Source organism: Zeus faber, assembly GCF_960531495.2.
Source record: "Zeus faber genome assembly, chromosome: 20".
NCBI classification, from domain to species: domain Eukaryota; kingdom Metazoa; phylum Chordata; class Actinopteri; order Zeiformes; family Zeidae; genus Zeus; species Zeus faber.
In genome coordinates, this window is record NC_137207.1 from 27,183,506 (window position 1) to 27,210,503 (window position 26,998).

Genomic DNA, 26,998 nt, shown 5'->3' on the forward strand with positions numbered 1-26,998 from the left:
CGTTAAGTGACGTCACCTCCGGCCTGAGGCACAAACCGCGTGACGCGGTTCAGAATTTGGCGCGAGCGCCGCCCGTGCTGCGCTCTGTACCCGGAAGTGATGAGCTGCGAGCTGGAGCTGGAGGTGGTGCTGGTGCTGGAGGAGGTGGTGTGTCCATCTCCGTGATGGAGGCTCCTCCAGAGTGATCACAGAGACCCCGCTGCTCCTCAAAGCACCTGGTGAGGAGCTGCTGCTGCTGCTGCTGCTGCTGCTGTCGTCGTTGTTGTTGTTGTCGTTACTGCTGCTGTCGTCGTTGTTGTTGTTGTCGTCGTTGTTGTTGTTGTTGTTGTTGTTGTTGTCGTCGTTTCTGCTGCAGCTGCTGGAGCTGCTGTTGTTGTTGTTGCTGTTGGTTGACTCCAAGGTGCTAGCCAGTCCTGTTCACCAGGTCTTATATTATAATATTATATTGATAATATTCTGATGTGTATCTATGGTATTTATATATTCGTATTATTGTATTAATGGTACTACCGTATCACTACTGCTATGATTATCATTAGTAGTATTTGTTCTGTCTCCTCAATTAAGCCGACACAGGTTCTACCTTACTAACTATGAGTTGGTGCTCCCTACTGGCCGTTTATATACATCGTCTGTACTTAAAAGGTGCAGTTACTCAAAGGACTTGGCAGAAATGGAATATTATATCCATAAGTATGTTTTTGAATTAGTGTATAATCACATTAAAATAAGAATCCTTGTGTTAGCGTTACCTTAGAATTAGCTGTTATCTACATAGGGAGCGGGTACGCTTCACGGAGGCTGCCATGTTGCACCGCCATGTTGACTACAGTAGCCCAGAACGGACAAACCAAACAGCGAGAGAGAGACTTTTGCGAGTTTAACGGCCACCATATCTTCCACAGAGGCCGCCATTGGGAGGGGATTTCAGTTGGTTGCGCTGATCCTGATGTGCAACCTCACCACTAGATGCTGCTAAATTCTCCACACTGCACCTTTGAGTTGTGTCCCTATCGTCTTTGTGACGCTGTCCCTCCCAATCGGCCAGTCAGTCTAACGCTACATTTGGGAAGGCAGGATCGGGGCGTCTCTTTCCTTCCGCCTCATTATTGCTCTTGAGGAAGCAGTATCTGAGTTATTTTGTTTATGTACACATTGTAGAGATTGATTGTTAATCTTCATACTTTTGTGCTGTTCCACAGTTTCACACCGCTACCAGTAAAAACACCTGAAGTCAGCTCTGTTTGGGAGTGTTTGGCTTGCTGCATAGCTATGCATGCATGTGGTGAAGGCAGAAGAGTATTACTCTTATTATTATGATAATTATTATTATTAGGGGTCCGTTCATAGTGTTATTGCTTGGATTTTTGTTATTAAGGGAACTTTAAGGGCTAAAAGTGTTTGGAACAGGTCAGCCACTGCAGCTACAAACACGGTTGAGGTGACGTCAGAACCGTGACGTCTCAGACATCTTGTTGTTAAGTTTCATCCAAATGGATCCACATACGAAGTAGCAGAACGTTGGTGCATCACCCACACACCAAGTTGTAAAAGTTGTGGTCGGATGGTGCTGCGAGATGAGTTTGTGGAATCAGACGCTTTGTAACATCATCATCCAGTTTGTTCTAAATTTGCAGGTTGTGGCTACGAACGCGCATTTGCACTGTGCTAGCTACGAAGTGTAGACTCCATCCCTCTCGCAGACTGTGTGTGTGTGTGTGTGTGTGTGTGTGTGTGTGTGTGTGTGTGTGTGTGTGTGTGTGTGTGTGTGTGTGTGTGTGTGTGTGTGTGTGTGTGTGTGCGTCATCTTACCTGCTTGACGTGGGCGTTTGGTTTGTTATTTGATTCTTTTTTTCTTTTTATAAATATAAACTCATTGTGTTGATGGAACCGGTGCCGTGTTGTTATTTTGCAGCATTGGATCCAGTTGTAACACAAAGCGTAGGAGTGGAAAACAGAACAAAACATCTTCCCTGTTTGTGACCTCACACATGGAGTTGTCTTGCATCTCCAGAGCAACGGGTCTGAATGGTGTCCCTTTTATTTAAGTCCCAAAAGTTAAAAAAGTGGACGAAATGTCTGAGGGACATGCAGTGTTGAATCCGTTTGAATGGCTTCTATTTTTCTGATGTCTCGCTGGATGTTGAACTCATCACTTAGTCGAACATTCAAGTGGATTCGACTCGACGTGGTTAATCCACAACATTTTTGTGGATTAATGTTTTTCGTGTTTTTTCGTGAGTCCGGCAAATTAATGTGGACCAAAGAGTTAAAATATCAATCTAACAGATCCACAGACATCTACCAGGTAATAAGGTACATAAATATACCTGAAACATAATGTTTGTAATCTCTAAAGTCTACGCCGCACACTGGACACAGTCCAATGTACATTCTGAACTACAACCTGAACATTTATAGAAAATAATATGACAACGTCATCAAGCATCTTACTGTAAATATCATTTATAGTAAATAATATGATGACATCATAAAGCATATTACTGTAAAACTGATCTTGTTCATTTTGTTCATTAATAGTGACGTGTCAGTCAAGAAGGACCTGCTGAAGATTTGGGGTCAAAGTTGTTTGGTCATTCACACAGGTTTAAACAAGATCCAAGCCATGTTCGTAGCTTCTGCCGATTGTGTTCCACATCGTTTTATTTCAAAATTCAGAGAATTTTCCTGGGACAATATCAATAGGTATTAATAGCATTGCTGTTAAGAAACTTTCTATACTATAACACCGTGACCGTAACACCTCAAGTCTGATCTATTATCCCTCTATTCTGTGGAACAGGAATTATTTTTAATCGTTTATTCATCATTTCAAATTATAGCTATTGCATAAATAGTTTATTCATATGTAGAAGAATAGTTCACTAAGTTGTTGTGACTTTATATCAGTGGAAGCTCTTCAACTACACATACTAGATTTATTTACTGGACATACTAGTTATAAACTACACATACTAGATTTATTAACTACTAGTTATAAACTACACATACTAGATTTATTTACTAGACACACTGGTTATAAACTAGACATACTAGTATTTATTCACTAGACACACTGGTTATAAACTAGATGCTAGTATTTATTCACTAGACACACTGGTTATAAACTAGACATACTAGTATTTATTCACTAGACACACTGGTTATAAACTAGACGTACTAGTATTTATTCACTAGACCCACTGGTTATAAACTAGACGTACTAGTATTTATTCACTAGACACACTGGTTATAAACTAGACGTACTAGTATTTATTCACTAGACCCACTGGTTATAAACTAGACGTACTAGTATTTATTCACTAGACCCACTGGTTATAAACTAGACGTACTAGTATTTATTCACTAGACCCACTGGTTATAAACTAGACGTACTAGTATTTGTTCACTAGACACACTGGTTATAAACTAGACGTACTAGTATTTATTCACTAGACACACTGGTTATAAACCAGACATCAGAGAGAACAGATACTGACCGTCTGGATGGACGTGTTCTCTGACATATCCCTCCTCCCTGTGGTTCCAGTGGCCCTCCTCCATCATGTCGGTCCAGCTGCAGGGTCCAGGTCCCAGCACCCCGCTCCCCGTCCCCGCCCACTTCGACCAGGCTTCTCAGTCCTTCTCCCTGAAGAAGCGCCGCCTGCCCTTCTCCTCATCCTCGTCCTCCATCCAGTCATCCCTTTCTGTGCCCCCTCGCCCGTCCTGCAAGGCGTGTCCCCACCTGAGCCGAGTGTTCACGCCTCGCTCCTCCCCCTGGACCCCCCTGTCCCGAACCCTGAGCGAGTCCCGGCCCCCCCAGGCCCTCTACGACCCCGGCAAACAGCAGACCTTCTTTTCACAGTGTTTCACCAACCTGGGCCTGCTGGGCCTGGGGTCCTACGGCGAGGTCTACAAGGTGAGGTTACCTGGGCCACGGTAAAACATCACCGCGTCCCAAATTATTTACCCTATTTTAGTGATTCTCTGTATTTCTCACATCCAGGGGCCTCAGTTTCATCCACTCGAGCAGATTCAGTCATAATCTTCTCTAACAGTGGATGTCTTGTCAAATGAAATAACAGTGAAGTGTAACAAGTGATCGTTCTGCTGGGACCCCCCGAAGCCTTTGGAAGGACCAAAGGGGTCCCTGGATCCTAAGTTGAGAACCGCCATGTTAATAGTTACAAGCATGTTTTTCTGGACCCATTGCAACGCCTCAGAATGGTTTCATTGCCTTTCCAGGCACTGAGTCACCAAGATGGCCGCCAGTACGCAGTGAAGCGCTCAGTGCGACGCTTCAGGGGCAGCGGGGAGCGGCGCTGGAGCGTCCGGGAGGCACGAAACCACGAGCGCCTCTGTCCGCACCCCTACATCCTTGGCCTGGTGGCGGCCTGGGAGGAGGCAGAGCGCCTCTACATCCAGACCGAGCTCTGCTGCACCAGCCTGCTGCTCCACGCCGAGAGCCAGGCCGGGGCCCTGGGTGAGTCATGTGGAGGGGTGGGGTGTCAGGTACTGGTCCTACTGGCCCAACACATGGCATTGAATACTGGTCTATTGCCCTGCGTCACATACTGGTCAAATTCAGCAAACCATTTGGTCAGCAACCAACAGCTGATGCACAGTTGGCAACTTGGCAGCCACTTCTGAAAGTCAGAACCAGGTCCTGATCAATGCTAGTATTGACTCTTGGTCCTGAAGCATTGACGTGCTCCTGTTCCAGATGAGGCGGAGGCCTGGTCCTACCTGTGCGACCTGTTGGCGGCCCTGCAGCACGTGCACGCTCAGGGCTTCGTGCACCTGGACGTCAAACCCGCCAACGTTTTCCTCACACACTCGGGCCGCCTCAAGCTGGGCGACTTCGGGCTGCTGATGGAGCTGCAGGCCCAAGGAGGGCCAGAGGGTCGGGGGGAGGAGGAGGAACTCCAGGTAGCAGCTGGTTCCTCTGGGTTCTGAAGCACCTTGTTGATTTTTAATCCTTTCGTTATTTTTGAAGTAATTTCCCTTGTATCAAATTAATTTTGTGTTTGCTCACCAGTAAATATACAATTCAGATTAACCAACTGCAGTCTGGTCATAATAAAGCAAATGAAGAAGGAAGTTCCCTCCTTACAGGAAGGAGATCCCCGCTACATGGCCCCAGAGCTGCTTCGAGGGGAGTACGGACCGGCTGCCGATGTTTTTAGGTGAAGGACTGGTCTAGTTCAACTTTTTATCCACAAAATAACCATGGAAACCAGTTTAACTAGCAAACTAAATTCTCACCTTGGTCTAAAGTCTAACCCTGGTCTGACGGACAGAAAGGCTAACTCTGAGTGTGGTCACACCTGTGTGTTAGTCTGGGAGTGTCCATCCTGGAGCTGGCCTGCAACATGGAGGTCCCTAAAGGAGGAGAAGGTTGGCAGCAGCTGAGGAAAGGTCACCTGCCCTCAGAGTTCACCAGCTGTAAGCACATTCTAACTGATCAATAGTATTTATTATCGTAAATCAGTGAAAACCACCAGTGTACCTGATCTGATATCATACTTCATAATATAATTTGTTACCCTATAGTTCCAGTCCTAGTTTCATTGTGGACGGGATTGGCTATGTGCTGGTTCCAGGCCTATTTTCATTGTGGTTGGGACTGGCTATGCGCTGGTTCCAGGCCTCTCTGTGGAGCTCCAGGTGGTGCTGAAGATGATGCTGGCTCCAGAGCCTTGTGATCGACCTTCAGTCCCTCAGCTCCTCTCTCTTCCCTCCGTCAGGAGACGAAGGTGGAGGAGGAGCCTCCTCCTCTTCCTCACCGAGGCAGCGCTGAACCTGCTGTCCCTCTACCAGGTCAACACTATTTAAAGAGGACTTTCCATCTACTTTGAACTAGGGCTGTGACAGTATGATTCTTTTCTTTCGGCAGTGAAAAAGCAGGTATCACGGCGGTGTTGTTGTTGTTTCTCATCCAGTCAGTGCATCTCAATATCAGGATAAAACAGAAGCTTACAGAAATGCACAACATTTCAATGAGGAATCATAAATGAGGGGAGAGCTAAATATATTTTGATATGAGTGAATAGAACGCAGCTCTCCGTTCTAAAACGACTAAAAACCTAAAAACAAAAAACTGTTTTTTTTGTGTTTTATTTTTTTTTAATGTTTTATTTTTTTATTTTTCCAATGTGAATATTGTAGTTCTGGCATCGAACAGCCCTAGAAATTATTAATAACAACAGGACACACACAAAAGAAACCCCCCCGTATGGTGTGTTTAATGGACTGGTCCTCCCAGTGACGGGCGGAGCAGCGGAAAAGTTTTTTTCTCCAGAAGCTCTTGAACAATGGATGGAAGACGATGATGATGATGATGATGATGATGATGATGATGATGATGATGATGATGATGATGATGATGATGACGACGACGATGATGACGACACTAAACAATGATTATTGTATTTGGATTTCATATCCTCCTGTAACTTTCACCAGCAAAATAATGAAATACAAAGAATATATATTTTGTTATATTATTTGCAGTGATGCGGTGATTGTCACAGCCCTAGTTTGAACTAAATTAAATGTAAAGTGGGTGGATGTGGGTGGATGTGGGTGGATGTGGAATGTCAGTCTCATGGCCCCGCATCCTGGATGAAGACCCTCTGTGAGTCCTCAAGCTTTACAGAATGAATATCTGAAGCTCTCCATCCCTAGTGGGCGGTGTCCATCGGGTGGAGGCTGGTGTCCTTGGTGGGCGTGGCCTCCGTCCTCGGCTGGAAGGCCCCCGCCCCCCGTACCCCCCCCAGGGAGAGCTGGGAGAAGGACTCCACTCTGCCGCTCAGTGCCTTGCTCAGCGGCCCGGGTAGCCCGGAGGAGGACGGAGTGTTTGTGCAGGAGCCGCAGGAGCTCCCTGCGGAGGAGTCGCCCCCACACAGGTGAGGGGCGGGGGGGGGGCGTGTCTCCTGACGGCTCCGTGTTCATCACCGTGGTCACGTGGAGAACGCTGTTGATGAAGTATGAAGATGCTGAGAAGGATGGAAAGTGTGATTCAATGCAGTGTGTAGTACTGTTGTATACTGTACTGTATACCTCCATACTCACTTTATTCACATGCACTTTACTGCACATATCTGTATATATACAAATAGCCTATCCCATATACATAACTCAATTCCCTTCACTTCTATTTTGTAGCCCCACTTTATATTGTCTTTTTGAGTCTTGTTTTATTTTTATTATATTAATATTATTCTATTCAATAACTACTTTACATTTTAGGAATCAGTTCGTTTCAGTTAGTTGCTAGGTAGGAATTAGGTTAGATGTTACGTTCGGTTTAGTAACTATTGTGTATAATCTCCGGGTGTGTTGCAAAGACATTTCACTGCATATATGTATGAATGTATGAATATGTATGAACGTATGTATATGTATGTGACAAATGCACCTCTTGAATCTTGTTCTGTCAGATGGTAGAAGCTCATGGTTTCTGTTGTGGTGATTTGGCAGGATGTGGTCCAGGCTGTCTGCAGGAAACAGCTCCACCCCTCTGCCCAGCCGCCTCCCTCCAACCACACCCCCCCCAGGCTCCGCCCACCACCCCTCCTGTATCCGCTCGCCCGACACTTCCTGCCGCACGCCGCCGCGCTCCGTGTGCAGCCAGCGCGGGACCCCGGTGGCGTCCGGTCGCCTCTCAACTTGTGCTCGACCATCCCGGCCAGGACAAGATGGCAGCTGGCTGAGTGTAGAACCTAAGAACCTGCTGAGCCTGTTTGAGGAGACAGCCGCCCCCCAGCCCCCCCAGCCCTGACCCCACCCGCCTTCACCGGACCTGCTTGGAATGGGAGTCCAGGAAGTTGATGCTTCACGCTGAGTGTTCACTGTGCAGTGCTTTACCCTTTTATTTTTGTTGTCCATGTTCGTTTGATTGTAAAACCCTTTGACATGGAATAAGAGACGATCTGTTGTCATGGTGACCGATGTTCTTGCTGTTGTTGTTCGTCGGTGGAGGTTCAACGTTCAGCGCCCCCTCGCGCCACCAGGGGACATAGCTATTAAATGTGGAGCTGGACACAGCAGGTCACTGCTGGATTAGATGAGAGGGGAGTGGAACTAGCGTCGTGGCGTGGAACCAGCGTCGTGGCGTGGAACCAGCGTCGTGGCGTGGACGATGCCGCTCCTGAGCAACTACAACGTTCCTGAAATGAAGCTCACACCTTGCAAAACAACCTTCGGAATGAAATAAAGAGCAGAGCATCGACAGAGCAGTCTCTGGTGTTCACACTACAAGATCCTCGTTCACACTGCCATGTGCCCCACACTACACAACTACTGCTACTATACTACTCTACTACCCTACTACTGCGCTACTAGTATACCACTACTACTACAGCATTACTACTACTCATACACTGAACTTCTACACTTCTACTATACTGCACTACTACTATACTATTACAGTTCACTACTAGTATACTGCTACTACTACTATACCACTACTACTACTTCTACTTTTTTCCCCCTGTGCTGTCAGCATGCTGCACATACAACACAGAGTATTTGTTCTGTTGCATCTAGGACAGAGTTAGTTGCAAGTGGAGTTGAACTTGTCAACCTGCAATGAAACCCTTTATTCATCTTTAATCATCAACAACTGCTGCAACAACTCTGTCCTGTGACGAGCACCAGGATCAGTTCCAGGTCCAGACCAGGTCCAGCACCAGGATCAGTTCCAGGTCCAGACCAGATCCAGGTCCAGCACCAGGTCCAGGACCAGGACCTTGACCCTAATTCAGCTCTGGTGACTTGGATTCCGTTTCATAGTAAAGTTTCAAATGAACAAAGTCTTAAAAAAAGTTTATTCATTGATACATTTCAGTATTTGCATAGAGTAAAAGTGACCAAACACAGGAGCTCAGCTGAGTACACATTGAGTACACATTGAGTTCACACGGAGTTCACGTTGCGTACACATTGAGTACACATTGAGTCCACATTGAGTATACACTGAGTAAACACTGATTACACATTGAGTACACATTGAGTATACACTGAGTTTCAGGACAGAAGTGGAAAGGCAGCTCAGGGTGTACTTTAATGTATTTTAATACATTAAAGCAACACTATGTAACTTTTTTACCCTAAAATAACAGCTTCAGAACCATTTTATGCGACACTGATTTGTAATATGGAGAATGGTAGTATACATGTAGTATACTGATATACAGATAGTAAACAAAGTTGTAAACGAAGAAGAGCTGGTGTTGAGCTGGAAGAAGAAGAGGAGTTGTTGCTCATGGTGTTGAACCAACAAAGAGAAAAGCAGCTGCTCTGTGTGGGGTTGGAACCCACGTCCTGCTGCCATGACCCTCTTCATTTACAACAACAACACCAAACCTGAACCAGATGTTTGCCGAGACTATTTAGTCTCTGTGTCAGAAAGTCATCGACTTTGAATATAACATCTATGATGATAACATCATCATCATAACATCAGGTCAATGTGCAACATTAGAAAGAAAACATCAAAACGCTGATCTCCCATCAGGAAACACTGAGTTCCACACCCTCCCGCTGACACGTCGTGCAGGTACCACGTGCTACGGGGCGGCCCCCTGGCGACGTCAGGTGCCAGGGGGCGGCCCCCCGGCGACGTCCCGTACCACGGGGCCGCCTCCTGGTGAGGCCCGAGCGCAGGCCGAGCACATCTGGTACCTACAGTAGCAGGGGGTCGATCCCCGCGGCTCCGGGAAGCGGTGAGGTCCGTGCACGGGCCGCTGTAACTCGGGTGTACGTTATGTCTGTGTTTGTAACATAGACTATTACTGACACATGGGCCCCAAGGTTCAAATTCTTTTTGCACACCGGACCGAGTTGTACAACAATGGTGTAAAAGTGCAGTTGCACTCACAAACTGCAGGGGCGCAAATACCACATACCACAAGTTACATAGTGCTGCTTTAAAGCCGTAGAAAAATAATTGATTGAAATGATATTTGTTACTCACGGTCGATATTCAATAAGAATATTTTCACAACATAAACAATTCATAGAAATAAACTGACAATCCTTCAATATCACCTCCTCTTCCTCCAAACAGCTGGATGAAGATCTCTCCTCTTCCTCCTCCTCATCCAAACAGCTTGATGAAGCAGGGCTGGCAGTAGGGCTTGCTGTCCTGCTCCTTGAAGCAGCCCTTGCTCAGGGGCTTGAGGCAGAAGTGGCAGACCAGGTGCTGGGGGTGGAACTTGGCCCCCATGGCGGTGACGCAGCGCCCCAGGATGGGCTGCTGGCAGGCCTGGCACACGCTGCCCCGGCTCTGGTGGTAGTGGGCCTCGCAGAGCGGCTGCCCGGCGTGCTCGAAGAAGCTGCCGTTCACAAAGGGGCTGTAGCACTCCTGGAGGATTAAATACACAAGTTAGATTCTACCCATGACACCAACAAGACCTCTTTACAGGTTAGAAAACTAGTTGTACAACTGGACATACTAGTTGTGAAACTAGTCATAATAGTTATACAACTAGACATATTAGTTCTAAATAGGGATGACGTGATGGATATTCAGTGCTGGTATTGGGCAAAACGACTGCATCAGGAATCAGAAAAGATTTATGTTGGAATCTGTTCCCAAGACGAACAAACACTGAGTTGAAGCTGCAGCTCAGTGAGGACGTGTCAGCGTCAGGAAGCGTAAAGGAAGGTCACGTGGTGACCAGTAGCAGCAACAACATGTGTGAGCGAGTCCTGTCTGCACTGCAGAAGTAAGTGAAGAGGGAGTTGAAAAGCATCCCAGCGAAGGGGGTAAAACACTGAGGTGGTTCTTGCTGCTGAAGGACTTGGACCAAGCTGCACTTGATGATGTTTCAATGTTTGCTTATGTGAATGAGATGAAGCAGCGTTGTTGTCAAGTCATGCTGTGGCCTTTGTGTTTCTTTCTTTGGGGAAAGTCACACTAGTTATAAACTAGACAGTCTAGTTATAAAACCAGTCATACAAGTTATAAACTAGACATATCCGTTACAAAATTAGTCATACGAGTTATAAACTAGACATACTAGTTACAAAACTAGACATACTAGTTATAAAACCAGTCATACTAGTTATAAACTAGACATACTAGATATAAACGATAGGTATTTGTTACAAAACGAGTCATACTAGTTATAAACGAGTCATACTAGTTATAAATGAGACCTACTAGTTACAAAACGAGACATACTAGTTATAAACTATACATATTAGTTACAAAACTAGTCATACTAGTTATAAACGAGTCATACTAGTTATAAACAAGTAATATAAGTTATAAACTAGACATACTAGTTATAAATGAGTCATACTAGTTATAAACTAGACATACTAGTTATAAACTGGACGTACTAGTTATAAACTAGACATCCGTTACAAAATTAGTCATACTAGTTATAAACGAGTCATACGAGTTATAAACGAGACATACTAGTTACAAAAGTAGGCATACTAGTTACAAACTAGACATACTTATTACAAACTAGACATACTAGTTATAAACTGGACAATCTAGTTATAAAACCAGTCATACTAGTTATAAACTAGACATACTAGATATAAACGATGCGTATTTGTTACAAAACTAGTCATACTAGTTATAAACGAGTCATACTAGTTATAAACTAGACATACTAGTTACAAAACTAGTCATACTAGTTATAAATGAGTCATACTAGTTATGAACTTGTCATGCTAGTTATAAACTAGACTTACTAGTTACAAAACTAGTCATACTAGTTTTGTAACTAGTATGACTGATTTCTAATACATATTCCGTCCGGGTGGTGCTCACCCTGCAGACGAAGCACTGTGGATGCCAGAGGACGTTGAGGGCTGAGATGTAGTTCTCCAGGATGGGTTGGCTGCAGCCCTGGCAGCGCGAGGCGAACAGGGTGAGGAAGCAGCGCTGGCAGTACTGCTGCCCCTCCCGCTCATGGAACCCTGCATGGGGGCCAGGATGGAGGTCCAGGTCAGCCAGGGAAGCAGCTTCCTGGGACCTGCTTGTCCCGATTACCATGTTCGGTAGTGAAGTCCACCTGACCTTATAACTGGACCTTCAAACTGGACACTAATTGATGCTTCCTTTTCGATTCTGTTGTTTGCATCTGGGAAGGTCGTTCAAGTGACAAAATATAGAATACGAAATCTGACCAATGAGAGGACGGTTTAATAGCGCGTGGAGTTTGTTGACGAGGTTTGTTGGGCTGTAAACCGCGGCCGTGTGAACACAGAAGGAACCCGGGGGTTCTGCAGCTTCGTATAGTTCAGCCCCTGATTCAGAACAAAACAAATGAACCATATGTAGGAAAGTGCCCTGATGGGTCTGTACCAACTGACAGTACTGACCTCTTCTACTCTGGGGTTTGAATCTGAAGCTCTGCTCTGGGGTTCTAACCTGAGGTTCTACTATGAGGTTCTGCTCTGAGGTTCTGCTCCGGGGTTGTACTCTGAAGTTGTGCTCCAAGGTCGTACTCTTACTCCGAGGTTCTGCTCTGAGGTTCTGCTCTGAGGTTGTACTCCGAGGTTGTACTCCGAGGTTGTACTATGAGGTTGTACTTTGAAGTTGTATTCTGAGGTCGTACTCTGAGGTCGTACCCCGAGGTCGTACCCCGGGGTCGTACCCCGGGGTCGTACTATGAGGTTGTACTCTGAACTTGTACTCTGAAGTCGTACTCTGAAGTCGTACTCTGAAGTCGTACTCTGAGGTTCTGCTCTGATGTTCTACTCAGTGGTTCTGCTCTCAGGTCGTACTCTGAGGTTGTACTCTGAGGTTCTACTACAAGGTTGTACTTTGGGTCTGGAACAGTCCAGTGCAGTGATGAGAGACTCGGAACGATCCAGTCACAGTGAACAAATCTTTGTGTGAAAGATCAGTATAAATGGAGGTTAATTCAAGTTCCAGCTGAAGAGCTTATTTGTCACAAACATGTACATACGGTCATACATGTACACAGCGATTCTATAGTATTCACTATAAACTAGTTCAAATGGAGCATGGACTGGTCGAGGGTGTTACAGGAAGTGAGGGTGGGTGTTACAGGAAGTGAGGGGGATGTTACAGGAAGTGAGGGAGGGTGTGACAGGAAGTGGGGAGGGTGTAACAGGAAGTGAGGGAGGGTGTTACAGGAAGTGAGGGGGGTGTTACAGGAAGTGAGGGGGGTGTTACAGGAAGTGAGGGAAGGTGTGACAGGAAGTGGGAGGGAGGGTGTTACAGGAAGTTAGGGGGGTGTCACAGGAAGTGAGGGGGGTGTCACAGGAAGTGAGGGGGGTTACCTTCCTCTCCGAACGCGCGGCTGCACTTGATGCAGCAGAAACACTCCGGATGCCAGTTCTGGTCCAACGCGGTGACCATTTTCTGAATGTGACAAAAGAGGAAAACCAGGTTGTTCCTGTTGTCATTACCATAATTATCATAATTACCAGCAGTATTATCATCATTCATGTTCTCAGACCCCACAAAGAAGAGATGGATGACCACGCCCACTCACGTGCAGTATGGGCTTGCTGCAGTGTGCACAGTGAGGCGAGAACAGCGTGAAGTAGTCGGCCTCGCAGTACGGTCGTCCGTCCTTCTCGAAGAAGTTCCTGCTGCCCAGCTCCACCTCACACTCGCTGCACACGAAGTGCTCCGGGTGCCACACCTGGCCCAGCGCCGTCACCACCTGGGGGCGCCACACCACGTTACATAAAGCTCCGTCACCACCTGAGGGCGCCACACCAGGTTACATGAAGCTCCGTCACCACCTGGGGCAGCCACACCACGTTACATGAAGCTCCGTCACCACCTGGGGCAGCCACACCACGTTACATGAAGCTCCGTCACCACCTGGGGCAGCCACACCACGTTACATGAAGCTCCGTCACCACCTGGGGCAGCCACACCACGTTACATTAAGCTCCGTTCCCAAACCTTTTCTACAGACCCTCCTTTTTGTAGATTAAAAAATTTCATGCACATCCACCCACATCCACCACATCCACCACATAAACGCACCCTCAGACACGTCCTTCGCTTGCAAAGTCCTATAGAATTTATTTGAAACCTCAAAAAAAACGAAATAAGGACCAAGGTACTTTGAGAGGGGAAGCTGCAGCCTCCATCTTCTACATTCCACTGTGGAGCAGCATTCAGTGCTTTCAACAAATCTTCTCAACGTTTCCTTTCTGCACAAAAATTACAAGTTCACTGGGAATAAACAAAAACCTGAACGTTTTCTCTGCAACAATCACACTGGGTCCTGCTTCTGGTGCTGATGGGACACTTCTCAAGTAGATCCCTGGTGATTCCAACCCCTGGCTACTTGTTAATGTTCAGCTACGCTAGGTTTCAAAATTATTTACACAAATCCAAGATGACAGTAAAAGTGTTTTCACACCAAAATGAGCAGGTTGACCCGGGTTTAAAAAAACAGCCCATCAACCCGATATAAATAGGCGATTGACCCCTTTCCCATTGCCAGGAGAAATGCCATTTTTTTCTGGCGTGTCATGTTCGACGTCGTGAACTCGCCAGAAAAGGGGCGTGTCGTGGTTCCAGGGTGGAGAACAAAACCGTAGAGGAGACAAAAACTTAACTCAATGAGATCGGTACTATCAATAACATCAGTTCTATCAATAACATCAGTTCTATCAATAATATCAGTAATATCAATAACATTGGTACTATCAATAACATCAGTAATATCAATAACATTGGTACTATCAATAACATCAGTTCTATCAATAACATCAGTTCTATCAATAACATCAGTTCTATCAATAACATCAGTTCTATCAATAACATCAGTTCTATCAATAACATCAGTAATATCAATAACATTGGTACTATCAATAAGATCGGTACTATCAATGAGATCAGTACTATCAATAAGATCAGTACTATCAATAAGGTTATCATTCCCTGGCAGCGCCCCTCCAGCTTAGGGGGCACGTCCCCCAGTTTGGAAAACACTGCATTAAGCTCTGTTGTAAACTTTAAATAAATAAAAGGTTTCCATATCGAAGTGTAAATAAACAAAATGAAACAGTTGTAAATAGAGTGTCAATCATGTTAGGGTGGTGTACCACCACCTACCTGTCCCACCACTGGCTTGTGGCAGGCGCAGCACGTCCCCTTGGAGGACGTGTGGACGCCCTGCCGGCTCAGGTCCGACTGCAGCAGCCCCAGCATGCTGTCCAGGGAGCCGCCGGGCGGGGCCTGAGGGGGTGGTGTCTGGGTGGGTGTGGCCGGGGTGGGTGGAGCCTGCTGCAGGGCCTGCTGCGGGGCCTGCTGCGGGGCCTGCTGCGGGGCCTGCTGCGGGGCCTGCTGCGGGGCCAACACGGCTGGGCTGACGGGAGCGGTCGGCTAATGGAGGAAAATACCATGAAATATTAGAACATATTTATACTCTGAGCACTGGGTCATTAACCTTTGTACTCTGTACTCGCACATACAGTACTGTGTACTACTGTGCTAGTACTATGCAGTACTGTGTACTGTGTGTACTCACTGTGCTGTGTACTCTGAAGTCAGACAGGGAGGCCATGAGCCGGTCCAGCTCCAGGGTCGCAGAGGTCGCTGAGGGCTTCCCCGAACTACACACACACACACACATTAATATACACACACACACACACATTAATACACACACACACACACAAAAACACACACACAATAATATACACACACACACATTGATACACACACACACACACACTAATATACACACATTAATATACACACACACACATTAATACACACACACACAAAAACACACACACAATAATATACACACACACACACACATTAATATACACACACACACACACACATTAATACACACACACACACAAAAACACACACATTGATACACACACACACACACACTAATATACACACATTAATATACACACACACACACATTAATACACACACACACAAAAACACACACACACAATAATATATACACACACACATTAATATACACACACACACACATTAATACACACACACACACAAAAACACACACACATTGATACACACACACACACACACTAATATACACACATTAATATACACACACACACACATTGATACACACACACACACTAATATATACACACATTAATATACACACACACACACATTGATACACACACACACTAATATACACACACACACATTGATACACACACACACACTAATATACACACACATTAATATACACACACACATTAATACACACACACACACACATTAATATATACACACACACACACTAATATACACACACACACTAATATACACACACACATTAATACACACACACACACATTAACACACACACACACACACACACATTAACACACACACACACATTAATACACACACACATTAACACTCACACACACACACACACATGAATACATACACACACACAAACACTCACACAATAATACACACACACACACACACTGTAACACACATACATTAATACACACAAACATAAATACAAACACAAACACACAGTAACACACACACACTTATAATGTTACGGAGAAAGAAAGTTATTAGAAAGATATTAATGTATAAGTATATTGTGTGTATTTATGTTTGTGTGTATTAATGTATGTGTGTTACAGTGTGTGTGTATTAATGTGTGTGTATAAAAGTGTGTGTGTGTACATTTGTGTGTATTTGTGTATTAATGTGTGTGTTTGCTTCTCAATGTGTGTGTGTGTATGATATGTGTGTGTATTTATGTATTCATACGTGTGTGTTATTGTGTGTGTTTGTGTATTAATGTACGTGCATATGTGTGTGGTAATGTGTGCGCATTAATGTGTGTGTGTGTTAATGTGTGTTTGTTAATGTGTGTGTGTGTGTGTTAATGTGTGTTTGTTAATGTGTGTGTGTGTTAATGTGTGTGTGTTAATGTGTGTTTGTTAATGTGTGTGTGTGTTAATGTGTGTTTGTTAATGTGTGTGTGTGTTAATGTGTGTTTGTTAATGTGTGTGTGTGTGTTAATGTGTGTTTGTTAATGTGTGTGTGTGTGTGTTAATGTGTGTTTGTTAATGTGTGTGTGTGTTAATGTGTGTTTGTTAATGTGTGTGTGTGTTAATGTGTGTTTGTTAATGTGTGTGTGTGTTAATGTGTGTTTGTTAATGTGTGTGTGTGTTAATGTGTGTTTGTTAATGTGTGTGTGTGTTAATGTGTGTGTGTGTTAATGTGTGTGTGTGTTAATGTGTGTTTGTTAATGTGTGTGTGTGTGTGTGTACCTGGAGTTGTGAGTCTCCTCTTCCTTCGAACTTGGAAACTGAGCCAAGATTTCATCTGGAAAACATGAAAAACCACAATATCATTTGTCTGTCTGTCTGCCTACCTACCCGCCACCCCGCCCGCCTGCCCGCCTGCGTGTCTGCCCGCCTGTCTGCCCGCCCGCCTGCCTGTCTGTCTGTCTGCCCGTCTGCCCGCCCACTCGCCTGCCCGCCCGCCCGCCTGCCTGTCTGTCTGACCACCCACTAGCCCGCCGCCCGCCCGCCCGCCTGCCTGCCTGCCTGTCTGTCTGACCACCAACTCGCCCGCCTGCCTGCCTACCCGCCTGCCCGCCCGCCTGTCTCTCCCCCTCCCAGTACCAGTGATGTTGAACTGGGTGGCGTTGAGCTCCTGCAGCAGGTGGTCCAGCTCGCTGAGGCCTCCACCCAGCAGGGAGGAGGAACAGAAGGCGGGGGCGGAGTCAGCGCTGCGAGGGGGGCGGGGCTTACACACCGTGCTGTGGGGGGAGGATATGACATCATACCGTGCGGTGGCAACACAACAAATCTTCACAGTGAATCTGACATTTAGTGTGAATTCATAAATACAAACAACTTGTAGTATGTAGTACACTGTTGTACATTGTAACAAAATACACAGAACAAACACAGTAAATATGAAAAAAACATCCATAAGCCACCAACTACCTGCACACACCATGTAGGCCCCCCGCTGACTGACTGCTGACTGACTGCTGACTGCTGACTGCTGACTGACTGCTGACTGCTGACTGACTGCTGACTGACTGCTGACTGCTGACTAACTGCTGACTGGCTGCTGACTGACTGCTGACTGCTGACTGGCTGCTGACTGCTGACTGGCTGCTGACTGACTGCTGACTGACTGCTGACTGGCTGCTGACTGCTGACTGACTGCTGACTGACTGCTGACTGGCTGCTGACTGACTGCTGACTGGCCGCCGACGCCCCAGCTGTAAATTTCCACGCTCGTATCTTGGAGCAGTCAGTCACTGCTGGTTTGTTGGATTAGTGGTGAGTAGATGCAGTGGTAAGTCCAGGTACCACTGTACATTGTTGTACGTTGTAAGACATTGTAGTACGTAGTATGTTGTAGTACGTAGTATGTTGTAGTATGTAGTATGTTGTAAATTCTTGTAGTAGGTCGTTTGTTGTAGTATGTTGTATGCTGTAGTATGTTGTTATACATTGGAGTATGTAGTATGGTGTATTATATATTACGTTGTAGTATGTTGTGGCACATTGTCGTACATGTTATGTTGTAGTACATAGTATACTGTAGTACGTTGTAGTATGTAGAATGCTGTACACTGTAATACGTTATAGTACGTAGTATGTTTTAGTATGTTGTACATTGTAGTACGATGTGGTATGTAGTACATTGTAGAAATACGTTTGTAGAGTTTGTAGTACTCAGGTGCGACAGTACCTGTACAACTTGTCAGGAGTGTTCTTCATGGCAGCAGAAACCGTCTGAAACAGGAAGTCACCGTTACCGTGTGTTAATTAATTAATTATGAATTAATCTGAGCAGTATTAGCATCATCTCATCTGAGCGTTTCTTCATCGCCATGGCAACCAGTGATAAACAAAGCACATCCTCTCCAACGTCTGTCACAGAGTGAAGGTGAAACTACAGTTTAGGGTGAAGAAACACTTCACTTCCGTCTGGGTGGGCGTGGCGGTCAAAGTGGGCGTGGCCGCCTGGGCGTGATGGTCGGAGTGGGCGTGGCCATCCCACCGTTTGAACTTTGCGGCTGTTTCCTACCTGCTGGGGGGTGTAGGCCGGCGGGGGGGGGCGGGTCTGGGCGGAATCCTGGAGGTTGACAGAGACGGGGTCGGAGGTGGGTGGAGGGTCAGAGGTCAACAGCACCGGACATCTGGCCAGAGGAGAGGTGGAGCTCTCCAGGTCCGCCAAGAGAGCATCTGGGGGGAGGGGTTCAGGTGTTACATGCAGTCAGGTATAAGCTGCATTCTGATTGGTCAGTGATGGGAATTAAAGCTGGCTTCCTGCTAAATGGGATGGACAACAGAGTATCAGTGTGAAACGTCCATCTGTCCATCCATCCATCTGTCCATATCTATCTATCTATCTGTCCATCTGTCCATCTGTACATCCATCCAAGCGTTCATCTGTCCATCTATCCACCCATCGGTCATCCATCCATCCATCCATCTACCCATCCATCTGTCTGTCCGTCTGTCTGTCCATCCATCCACCCATCCATCTGTCTGTCCGTCTGTCTGTCCATCCATCCACCCATCCATCTGTCTGTCCGTCTGTCCATCCATCCATCTGTCCATCTATACATTCCTAGTGTGTTTATCCCTCTCATCCAGACAAGCAGAGGAGAGGAGGCCATGCAGGAGGGATAGAGAGGAGTTTTAGCAGGATGATGGACAGACAGCTACACACAGACAAGCAGAGCGACACGCAGACAAATGGAGTGACAGACAGACTGACAGACAGACAGACAGGCGGATAGAGTGACAGACCGACCGACAGACGGACAGAGTGACAGACAAGGAGAGTGATAAACAGACAGACAAAGCGACAGACAGACAGACCAAGCAAGTGAAAGACAGACAAACAGACAGACAGACAAACAGAGTGACAGACAGACAGAGCGACAGGTACGTACCAAACACGACAATACGAGGGGTGAGAGGGTAGTGAGGAGTCTCTGTCTCCCCTAAAGGAAACAGAAATACTTTGAGAAAAACAGAAGAAGAAGGAGAACGGGAAAAGGAGAAGAAGAACTATATATGTGGATATCTACTAGATGATCCATGTTCCTCTGCTTCTCTATCCGACATGTTGGATGAGCTGCTCTGTCCCTCTTCCATCTCTCCTCCTTCTTCATGTATTCTGTGTTTTCACACCATGTTTCTCTGCTGCTCCAGATGTGGACGTCCAGGATGAGTCACCGTCTGGAGCCGTTCTGCTCATATAAGGAGCTGAGCTCAGCCAGAGGGAACACGACCATATTTAGAGCTGTTTGTGTTGGACGTCCTGCGAGGACCTTCTGCTTGCGGCCTCACAGCGAGGACAAACACCTCGACATGGACAAACACCTCGACATGGACAAACACCCCAACATGGACAAACACCTCGACATGGACAAACACCTCGACATGGACAAACACCCCAACATGGAGAAACACCCCGACATGGAGAAACACCCCGACATGGAGAAACACCCCGACATGGAGAAACAACTCAACATGGACAAACACCTCGACATGGACAAACACCTCAACATAGAGAAACACCCCAACATAGAGAAACACCTCGACATGGACAAACACCTCGACATGGACAAACACCCCAACATGGAGAAACACCCCGACATGGAGAAACACCCCAACATGGAGAAACACCCCGACATGGAGAAACACCCCGACATGGAGAAACACCCCGACATGGACAAACACCCCGACATGGACAAACACCCCGACATGGAGAAACACCCCGACATGGAGAAACACCCCGACATGGACAAACACCCCAACATGGAGAAACACCCCGACATGGAGAAACACCCCGACATGGAGAAACACCCCGACATGGAGAAACACCCCGACATGGAGAAACACCCCGACATGGAGAAACAACTCAACATGGAGAAACACCTCGACATGGACAAACACCTCAACATAGAGAAACACCTCGACATGGAGAAACACCCCAACATGGAGAAACACCCCGACATGGAGAAACACCTTGACATGGAGAAACACCTTGACATGGAGAAACGCCTCGACATGGAGAAAAACCTCAATATGGAGAAACACCTCAACATGGAGAAACACCTCGACATGGACAAACACCTCGACATGGAGAAAAACCTCAATATGGAGAAACACCTCAACATGGAGAAACACCTCGACATGGACAAACACCTTGACATGGAGAAAAACCTCAACAAAGAGAAACACCTGAACATGGAGAAAATCTCAACATGGAGAAACACCTCAATATGGAGAAACACCTCAACATGGACAAACACCTTGACATAGAGAAAAACCTCGACATGAACAAACACCTCAATATGGACAAACACCTTAATATGGACAAACACCTTAACATGGAGAAAAACCTCATCATGGAGAAAAACCTCAATATGGAGAAACACCTCGACATGGAGAAACACCTCAACATGGAGAAAAACCTTAACATGGAGAAACACCTCAACAAAGAGAAACACCTTAATATGGAGAAACACCTCAACATGGACAAACACCTTGACATGGAGGAAAACCCCAACAAGGAGAAACACCTCGACATGGAGAAAAACCTCAACATGGAGAAACACCTCCACTAAGAGAAACACCTCAACATGGACAAACACCTCGACATGGAGAAAAACCTCAACATGGAGAAACACCTCCACTAAGAGAAACACCTCAATATGGACAAACACCTTAACATGGACAAAATATCAATATGGAGAAACACCTCAACCTGGAGAAACACCTAAATATGGACAAACACCTCGACATGGAGAAAATCTCAATATGGAGAAAAACCTCAACATAGACAAACACCTCAACCTGGAGAAACACCTAAATATGGAGAAAAACATCAACATGTCTTTCTCTATTGCTCCATCTCTAATCTTAGCTGAATTCACTGACTTGTTGTCTTAACTTTCTTTCTTTCTAACTTTCTTTCTCTGTAACTTTCTTTCTTTCTAACTTTCTTTCTCCGTAACTTTCTTTCTTTCTAACTTTCTTTCTCCGTAACTTTCTTTCTCTGTAACTTTCTTTCTTTCTAACTTTCTTTCTCTGTAACTTTCTTTCTTTCTAACTTTCTTTCTCCGTAACTTTCTTTCTCCGTAACTTTCTTTCTAACTTTCTTTCTCCGTAACTTTCTTTCTCTGTAACTTTCTTTCTAACTTTCTTTCTCTGTAACTTTCTTTCTCCGTAACTTTCTTTCTAACTTTCTTTCTCCGTAACTTTCTTTCTCTGTAACTTTCTCTGTAACTTTCTTTCTAACTTTCTTTCTCCGTAACTTTCTTTCTCTGTAACTTTCTCTGTAACTTTCTTTCTAACTTTCTTTCTCCGTAACTTTCTTTCTCTGTAACTTTCTTTCTAACTTTCTTTCTCTGTAACTTTCTTTCTCTGTAACTTTCTTTCTCTGTAACTTTCTCTGTAACTTTCTTTCTCCGTAACTTTCTTTCTCCGTAACTTTCTTTCTCTGTAACTTTCTCTGTAACTTTCTCTGTAACTTTCTTTCTCCGTAACTTTCTTTCTCTGTAACTTTCTTTCTAACTTTCTTTCTCCGTAACTTTCTTTCTCTGTAACTTTCTCTGTAACTTTCTTTCTCCGTAACTTTCTTTCTCTGTAACTTTCTCTGTAACTTTCTTTCTCCGTAACTTTCTTTCTCTGTAACTTTCTTTCTAACTTTCTTTCTCCGTAACTTTCTTGCTCTGTAACTTTCTTTCTAACTTTCTTTCTCCGTAACTTTCTTTCTCTGTAACTTTCTTTCTCTGTAACTTTCTTTCTCTGTAACTTTCTTTGCTCATCATGCTGAAACTCACCCAGATCTTCCATGATGGAGGCTCAGCAGGACATCAAAAGATGTTTCGTCTTCTTTTCTTCTTTATTCCAGGCTCCTGTTCCGTTATTCTCCAGGAGGAAAAGAGAAGGAAGAACCGCTGATCTCCAGGCGGGATGGAGGGGTGAAGGGTGGAGGGTGAAGGGGTGAATCCTCCGGATCTCCACCAGGTCTCTGCCTGCTCTCCTTCAGGTCCGCAGACCGCAGAGGGCGCAGTCCCCCCCTCCTTCCTGACCACATGACGTCACCCGCATTCCAGCTCCATATTTGGAAGCAGTGATGACGTTTCCTGCTGAAGGTGCTCTCTATGGTTTGGATCGAGAACGGATGCACACGTTTCGCGTACAAATGTCGAATGATAATAATAATAATAATAATAATCACAACAATAATAATGCTAACATTAAAAATAATAACAATTGTAATAACATTAATATTAATAATAATAACAACAACAAAAAGGCGCGCACTGTGTTTTATTGTGTGCTCTCCAGCAGGTATTACGGTAGGCAGGGTTTCGTTTCGGGAATTAGAAAATATTTTTCAAATGATTATCGATGATGACATCATATATATATATTGATATTATTATTAAATTGGTAAATATTACATTTTAAAGCAAAAATTCCACAGCAGGATGTTCCCCATCTTGAGTGGTTGAATTTAATTCTCTTTTAACCAGTCTTTCAAATAATTTATCTTTTGGTTTTTTTTATTAAATATCTGATAATTACAAAATATTTTCTGATGAAGCAGAAAATCTTCTTTGCCGTAATACCTGCACCAACAGAGACAAAATTCGCTGTTTTCTTCGCCAAACTGGGCAAGACGCAGAACAAATGTTTGGTTTGAATCCAGCAGATGAAGTTCACACTGACAACGAGCTCATTCAAGCCAAACAACTCCGACCTGGTGTGTTTACTAGTGTTGCTTTGGAAGGCTCCGGTGAGGAGCCAGCACAGGAAACCGGGGAACCTCTATTGTGAAGGCCATTTGAAGTACAGGAAGTGGCCATTGCACTTCCGGGTCAATGCGCTCTCTCTGGTGTTGACGTGAGAAGCTTCAAATGTTCATGTTCACACGAGTTGAAGGTGAAACGAGGTTTTTAAAACCTTCTCAGCGCAGCGACGGAAACCAGCCTGCCTGCCTGCCTGCCTGCCTGCCTGCCTGCCTGCCTGCCCGCCCGCCCGCCTGCCTGCCTGCCCGCCCGGAGCACCGCGGGGCTCCTCCCGTCTCGAAGGTCCGGTCCAAACTGGTTTACCACTCCGGTCCAAACTGGTTTACCACTGAGCTCACTCCGTTTGATATAAATGGAGGTGGTTTCGTCCCAGTCAAAGATGTCGGGTCTGGAGGCCCTGACCAGCAGGGTGTCCCAGCTGCTGTCCCTGGCCCTGCAGGAGGTTCTGGAAGCAGTAACGGAGACCGTGGTCCAGTACCAGGAGACCGTGGTCCAGTACCAGGAGAACGCCGCCAGAACCCAGAGGGAGAAGCTGAGTCTGAGGAGGAGACTGCAGGAGCTGCAGGAGCACATCAGCACCAGGGACACTGGTGAGAACTACACATTTTAATATGTAGACGTTGAACATCAAACTGGGCTGCAGAGCTGGAGGGACACTGAGTCCAGGCTCTGGCATACTACAGTAACTACAGTAACTACAGTAAAGTACACTGTCACTGTATCAGAACCCCGTTCATCAGAGGTTCTGCTCCATGTCACGCCGTGTTCCGGGACATAATCTTTCAATATTTATATCATGAGCTGTGGAGCACCTTGTCCTGATGGTGGAAGCAGCTGGGGGTGGAGCAGTAGAATATGGATGGATGGAGATAGATGAATAGACAGACTACCACCTGCATGTGCAGCGGAAATGGAGGTTGATGTTTCCAAACTTCCAAGTTTTTGCTTTAATCTTCAGAGATGTTCCAGCGATCGGCAGCTTGTCTGAACCAACTGTCATGAACCTCTGGACCGTGATGCTGCAGAGCTGATACCCTGACACTGAGTGTTATTCCATTGTACATCACTACCAGTACACTTATTTTCTTGTTTCAGATCCTCAACATTGTGCCGCTCCTTCAGCTGAGGAAAACTCAGAATGTGATTTCCTGTTTACAAACTTAAAGCAGGAAGCTGCAGAGGAGCGGGGGGAGGAGTCACACGACACAGTGGGGGCGGAGTCACGCGGCACCGCGCAACAGGAGGTGGAGTCGTACAGCGACGAACAGCAGGGAACGGAGTCGGGCGGCGCAGTGGGGCTGCAGTCACACTGCGTGGGGCAACGGGCGGCGGAGTCACACCTGACTGGCTGCACATCAGACTGTGTGGGCGGGGACACCCGGGGTCCCAGTGATACAGGGGCTACTCAGCCCATCAGGCTGCCGCTCATTAAAGAGGAGGCGGAGCAGACAGATTGCTGCATGTTGCTCCGGGAACTTCCTGTCAGCCACCTGGAGTCGACCTGGGGCTTCTCTCCTCACGAGGCCCGCGGGCCGCTGGGCGGCGGCCCACATAGACCATTTGCGTGCGGGAGTTTTTCATCATCCAGGGCGCCGTACAGCAGGGGGCGGAGCTTCACAGAACCCGGGGGGTCGGGTCCTCATACGTGCACGCTGTGCTCCAAAACGTTCAGCAGGGTGGGGAACCTGCGGATCCACCAGCGCTGCCACACAGGTGAGAAGCCCTACTCCTGCCTGCAGTGTGGGCGTGGCTTCAGCCAGGCCGGGGACCTGAAGAAGCACCGCAGGGTCCACACCGGAGAGAAGCCCTATAACTGCTCCCACTGCGGGAAGAGCTTCAGCCGGGGGGAGAACCTCAAGAGGCACCAGAAGATCCACCTGGGCCGCTATGGACTCCAGGTGAGGTGAGTTGAGCAGAAGAGGAGGAGGAGGAGGAGAGAGGGGAGAGGCTGCTCCCACTCAGGGGAGAGGACACACAAGGTGATCCACCTGGACCACTATGGACTCCAGGTGAGATGAGGCGGAAGTGGTTTACTGGGACAGGAAGTGGTTTACTGGGACAGGAAGCGGTTTACTGGGACAGGAAGCGGTTTGCATCCACTCACAGTTTCACAGCTGCTGTCAGTTGTTTCTCTGGAGCTCTGTCGCCTTCTAGTGGCAGAACTTTGTGTGGATTGAAACGTTGGTACTGAACCCGAAGTGTGGAGTCAAACAGTTTGTTGAAAAGACCTTTTAAAGAATGTTCAGGACTCCAACGCCCACAATGCACCCCTCCTGCAAAGCAGACACTGTTCTATAAACTGTTGAGATTTATTTTTTAAGTCTTTAAACTCATGAAGTTCCTTTATTATCGTGTTACTTTTGCGTTGAATATAAAACAGAAAATCATAAAGTTGGTCTGTCTGTCTTTCTATTAAATTCTACCAAAGGGCTTTAATATATTTACACAATATAATGTACATATTCATTCGCACACCTCCACTTTATATTTATAATACTCTCACTGTCCATATCGAAGAAGAATCTTAAACTATCACGCAACACACCACACTACAACACACACACACACGCTTTGGGTGGTGCTGGTGAAATGCTTCCTCTGCATTGAACCGTCCTGGGTGGTGCTTCCTTGGGGGGGGGCAGCCAGCAGCAGGGGGCCGCCTTTATCGATGTCCGGGGACCTGGTGACGAGTGTCCATCGCTGGTCACACCATGATGGGTGCATGTTTTTGGGTGGGGGTCCTTACTGACGTTAGGTGGAGGAAACCCCGTGTGAGCACGGGGAGAACATGCAAACTCCACACCGTGCCATCCCCCTTCTTTAGTCTGCTGTCAGTGTTTTACTGTTATGTATATTTTTGATATTCTCATTTGTGACTTTTAATATATATATACATATTTTATGATTACTACGTAGTTGTTGCTCGCCATGTCTCCAGAATTTCAATGTTCAGAATGACCCTGATTTACTGTGTATTTGACAAATAAAACACTTTGACATCAGAAGCATATTTACTTTGCCAAAGAAAGTAGAAAACAATGAGTGAAGAATCTAAAACCTAAAAAGACGGAAAAAAAGGACATTTGTAAATCAATTCCAAGAGATAAAGATCATCCTGTCTCAAAGCTCAACTACAGATCTAGAGCACATAGATCAAACGTAGAAACTACAATACATATTTAAAAAAACAGGTCTAGAAACCACAA

General features: G+C 46.0%; 3 protein-coding genes across 5 annotated transcripts; 2 read left to right on the forward strand and 1 right to left on the reverse strand.

Moving 5' to 3' along the window:
* Nucleotides 1-47: 47 nt before the first annotated feature.
* On the forward strand, nucleotides 48-8,235 carry pkmyt1 (protein kinase, membrane associated tyrosine/threonine 1). Its single transcript, XM_080021791.1, has 9 exons — nucleotides 48-218; nucleotides 3,551-3,919; nucleotides 4,246-4,483; nucleotides 4,724-4,929; nucleotides 5,116-5,186; nucleotides 5,339-5,445; nucleotides 5,648-5,820; nucleotides 6,688-6,908; nucleotides 7,483-8,235. Exons 2-9 carry the CDS (start codon nucleotides 3,566-3,568, stop codon nucleotides 7,781-7,783), a joined length of 1,671 nt encoding a protein of 556 aa, XP_079877917.1. The 5' UTR covers nucleotides 48-218; nucleotides 3,551-3,565; the 3' UTR covers nucleotides 7,784-8,235.
* A 577-nt stretch (nucleotides 8,236-8,812) lies between these two features.
* On the reverse strand, nucleotides 8,813-22,951 carry LOC307245779 (transforming growth factor beta-1-induced transcript 1 protein-like; the record flags this gene model as incomplete). 3 transcript variants are annotated; one of them, XM_080021453.1, is made up of 12 exons in its annotated part: nucleotides 8,813-10,369; nucleotides 11,795-11,943; nucleotides 13,276-13,357; nucleotides 13,491-13,664; nucleotides 15,077-15,346; nucleotides 15,492-15,576; nucleotides 17,260-17,314; nucleotides 17,617-17,753; nucleotides 18,704-18,747; nucleotides 19,043-19,200; nucleotides 19,917-19,967; nucleotides 22,818-22,915. In XM_080021453.1, the coding sequence occupies 12 exons, from the start codon at nucleotides 22,828-22,830 to the stop codon at nucleotides 10,103-10,105; spliced, it is 1,485 nt and encodes a 494-aa protein (XP_079877579.1). In that variant the 3' UTR covers nucleotides 8,813-10,102. The 3 variants fall into 3 exon arrangements, with proteins under 3 accessions (XP_079877579.1, XP_079877580.1, XP_079877578.1); XM_080021454.1 differs by lacking the exon at nucleotides 19,917-19,967 and having other exon boundaries at nucleotides 22,818-22,951; XM_080021452.1 differs by lacking the exons at nucleotides 19,917-19,967; nucleotides 22,818-22,915 and adding an exon at nucleotides 20,055-20,121.
* A 1,193-nt stretch (nucleotides 22,952-24,144) lies between these two features.
* On the forward strand, nucleotides 24,145-26,765 carry LOC307245780 (uncharacterized protein; the record flags this gene model as incomplete). The annotated part of the gene is made up of 2 exons (XM_080021455.1): nucleotides 24,145-24,382; nucleotides 24,888-26,765. The coding sequence occupies 2 exons, from the start codon at nucleotides 24,145-24,147 to the stop codon at nucleotides 25,697-25,699; spliced, it is 1,050 nt and encodes a 349-aa protein (XP_079877581.1). The 3' UTR covers nucleotides 25,700-26,765.
* Between the last annotated feature and the right edge of the window lie 233 nt (nucleotides 26,766-26,998).

What these genes read in the sequence shown, in the direction of transcription:
- pkmyt1 (XM_080021791.1), top strand. Translation starts at nt 3,566, where the DNA reads ATGTCGGTCCAGCTGCAGGGTCCAGGTCCCAGCACCCCGCTCCCCGTC. An exon ending in CCTACGGCGAGGTCTACAAG is followed by an intron (nt 3,920 to 4,245) that starts GTGAGGTTACCT and finishes TTGCCTTTCCAG; the next exon opens with GCACTGAGTCACCAAGATGG. An exon ending in GGGAGGAGGAGGAACTCCAG is followed by an intron (nt 4,930 to 5,115) that starts GTAGCAGCTGGT and finishes CCCTCCTTACAG; the next exon opens with GAAGGAGATCCCCGCTACAT.